The sequence below is a fragment of the Panicum virgatum genome, chromosome 8N, assembly GCF_016808335.1.
Source record: "Panicum virgatum strain AP13 chromosome 8N, P.virgatum_v5, whole genome shotgun sequence".
NCBI classification, from domain to species: domain Eukaryota; kingdom Viridiplantae; phylum Streptophyta; class Magnoliopsida; order Poales; family Poaceae; genus Panicum; species Panicum virgatum.
In genome coordinates, this window is record NC_053152.1 from 1655344 (window position 1) to 1658962 (window position 3619).

A 3619-nucleotide genomic window follows, 5' to 3' on the forward strand; every position below is an offset into this window, starting at 1 on the left:
CAATCGCTGTCTTCTTCAGTCATCTTGTTGTCCTCCACATCCATGTTAGAAGTTCCCAGCCCATCAGTATCATTTTCCGCCACCATCTTATCAGCAATGTCCTTGCAGGTTTTATCCACCGCCATGTTCATTATTTCCTCCGCCTTGCTTTGAAGGAAGGCCAAGAAATCATGTTCACTCATTTCCTGCACTTCATCCTTTAGTGTGGACAAACTTCCCAGGATGGGTCTGCAATCCAAGAGCTGATTGTGTTTGTCATACACATTGTTGACATAGCCATTAACATTTGTAGATGACTTCTTGTGATTGGATTTTTCAAGTTGTCTTATTCTAGATAATATATTTACTAGCTCGCAGCAGGGAAATTTAAGTGGCGTGCTTAATAACATATCCCACACAACTACAACAATGTTTCTCAGATAAGTACAAGCCTAACTCGTTGGAGTATCAGCGCATTCTTGGTTAGTATCGCCATACTGGTATCAACCTTGTTTATTATAAAGGTGATAGTATGCTCATACCAACCCAAGTCTATCTCATATATATGCACCACTATAGTCTATAGGTTGCACAAACCAGAAGCTAGAAAGAAAAATAGAGAGTAGAAAAGGTACCTAGCTACCAAGTTCGTTCATCGAGGTCGATAAAGTGATGGCCCTTGCAAACGATGAGAATCACAACAATGGAGAGCAAGAGCAAGGTCGTCGTAGCCACTTCCTCGTGGTGGCCTACGGCATCCAAGGCCACATCAACCCTGCTCGAACTCTCGCCCATCGTCTTGCTCGGATCGGTGGCTGCGCCGCCACCCTCTCGGTTTCCGCCTCCAGCCACCGCCGCATGTTCCCGTCCCATGGAAACTCCTGCGATGAGGAGGTCAGTGACGGGCTCATCTCCTACATCCCCTTCTCCGATGGCAAAGATGACGGGAGCTGGCCCAAGGACTCAGAAGAAAGTGCACGACGCCGGGAAGCAAACTTCCGGAGCCTCTCGGCAGTGGTCGACCGCCTTGCAGCCAGTGGCCGGCCAGTCACTTGCATGCTCTGCACCCTGAGCTTGCCGGTAGTAGGCGAGGTAGCTCGTGAGCATAGGCTTCCGATTGCCATCTACTGGATCCAACCTGCAACCGTTCTTGCCACCTACTACCACTATTTCCACGGCCACGGCGAGCTCATCGCCCAACATGGCAGCAGCAACTCAACACAGGATCAGGTAACTCTTCCAGGCCTACACCCTCTTAGAATCAGTGACCTGCCAACTTTTTTCACTGAGAAGACGCAGAACGATCTATCAAAGATGCTCCTCCAAGCATTGCGTGAACTGTTTGAGCAGATAGAAAAGGAGAAGCTAATCGTTCTAGTGAACACATTTGATGCGCTAGAAGATGTAGCCCTGAAAGCAATCCAACCATACATGGATGTGTTTGCCGTAGGGCCAGCAGTTCCTCCTCTTGGTGCGCTACTACATCACAAAGATGCAAGTGAAGCACAAGTCCATCTCTTCAAGCACGATGAGAAAGATTGCATGGAGTGGCTCGATTCACAGCTAGAGAAATCTGTTGTCTACTTGTCCTTTGGGAGCTTGCTGGCATACACCAAAAGGCAAGCAGAAGAGATCTTGCACGGCCTGCAGGATCTTGGGCGACCATACTTGTGGGTGGTGCGCAAAGAGGGCCGTGCCGAAGAGGTGGATTTCTGCTTGAGGGATGTCAAGGCAGACAAGGGGATGGTTGTGGAGTGGTGTGACCAGCAAAAGGTGCTATCTCATCCATCAGTAGGTTGCTTTGTCACTCACTGTGGCTGGAACTCAACATTGGAGGCCATAGTGTCTGGTGTGCCGATGTTGGCTGTGCCAAGTTGGTCAGACCAGCCGATGAATGCGTACTTGATAGAGGAGGAGTGGGGGGTGGGTGTTAGGGCGGAGCGCGATGCCGAGGGGGTCCTGACAAGAGATGAACTTGTAAGTCGTTTGGAATTGTTGATGGGAGGTAGTGAAAGATCAGTGCAGATAAGGGCAAATGCGCATAGTCTGAAGGAGAGAGCACAGGAGGCAGTAGCTACACATGGGCCACTGGAAAGATGCCTTCGGAGTTTTATTAACAAGAGCCTGCAGAATCTGGACCAATCCAGAAAATAAATCGGCTATCAGCAGCATCTCCAACTTGATGCAATAAGGTATGGCATATATATAGTCTTGGCAACATGTACAACTTGCTCCAGGGAATCTTCAGTTGTTCTATTATATTTTCATCATATGGATGTGACCAGCAGATGTTCTTCTGCACTTTCACTGAAAGCAAAAATACATGTCGGTTTTTATTATTCAAACTGTTGCTATGGTTTTTGCATTATTTTCTACGTACCACAGTTATGAATGAACAAAATTCTCGGTCCAATTTAGACTTTTCAACAAAAATCTACCCAAGAATCAAATTTTTCGTCACCCAATAATTTATTATTATTTTTTTGAACGTGATCACCCAATAATTATTTCTGAACAAATTCCAAGTTCATGAGTCCATCTTCCAGCTAATAATTTGGCTGGATTTAATTTGTGGTACGAACTGCAGTACAAGAACAAAAGAGGTCGTTGTCATGAATGGACCAGGTTCAGTTTTCTATCACGGCTTTACTGATTCTGACATGGTATTGCTTTGACGAAGTCACGAAGGTTTCTCTCTGCAGAGCCGCCTACACTTGCTGCTGCCTGCGCAATCTCTTTCAAGGCCTTTGCCTTTTCCCTTATCGCCATTGCTTTTGCATCTTCACCCATGACCAACTCAATACACCTTGCCAACTCTGTTCCCGTCAAAACACCATCACTGTTGCTCTCTGCTTTGATGCCAACCTCCCACTCCTCATCAATGAAGACTACATTCGTTGGTTGGTCTAACATGTTCGGCACACGGATTACGGGCACACCGGAAATTATGGCCTCCATTGTCGAGTTCAACCCACAGTGCGAGACGAAGCACCCTATCGCCGGGTGCGACAGAACCTCCAATTGGTTGCACCAATCCACAACCATGCCCTGACTTTGGGCCTTCTCCAAGTCTAAGCTGCCACTTTCATCATCGTTCACTAGCACATCCTTGCGCACAAGGCTTTTATTACGGTACACCGAAACGACTGTGGGCCGTTGATCTTATAGACTATTACCTCTTAGGAGGTAATAGTTTTAATATTTATTCTATGTATTTTAAATACAAAAAGTAGGGATTAGATCTAATTTGCATGCATGGTTAGTTGAGATTAGATCTAACTTGCATGCAGATTAGTTGAGATGTGCCGGCTATGGGAATTTTTTGAGATCTCAGATTTGTTTCTTAACGTGAATAAAAGCAAACATGCGGTGTTTGATTACTTCGAAAAAAATATGTTCATGGCAATAACGTGTATACGTGACAAACTTGGCTAGAAAAATATTTTTAGAATCATATCATGACCGGTGTCTATGAGATCTGTACCATCTAATGTGCCATGACGTGACATTTGGCAGATGTATTGTTTTGCCCCTCCATGCCATGCACGTCACATACTGGTAGAAAATTGGGTGTAACATTTTTTTAGCCATGAAGTGACATTTGCCAACCAAATTTTTATTTGTACCAAAGGTTGTGCCA

General features: G+C 45.6%; 1 protein-coding gene across 1 annotated transcript; it reads left to right on the top strand.

The window, feature by feature from the left end:
* The first annotated feature begins 440 nt into the window (after positions 1 to 440).
* LOC120686805 (cyanidin 3-O-rutinoside 5-O-glucosyltransferase-like) lies at positions 441 to 2318 on the top strand. The gene has a single exon (XM_039969015.1). The coding sequence runs from the start codon at positions 652 to 654 to the stop codon at positions 2131 to 2133; it is 1482 nt and encodes a 493-aa protein (XP_039824949.1). The 5' UTR covers positions 441 to 651; the 3' UTR covers positions 2134 to 2318.
* Positions 2319 to 3619: the final 1301 nt, after the last annotated feature.

Bases quoted from the DNA above. Each gene is read 5' to 3' on its own strand.
- LOC120686805 (XM_039969015.1), top strand. From the start codon at position 652: ATGGCCCTTGCAAACGATGAGAATCACAACAATGGAGAGCAAGAGCAA.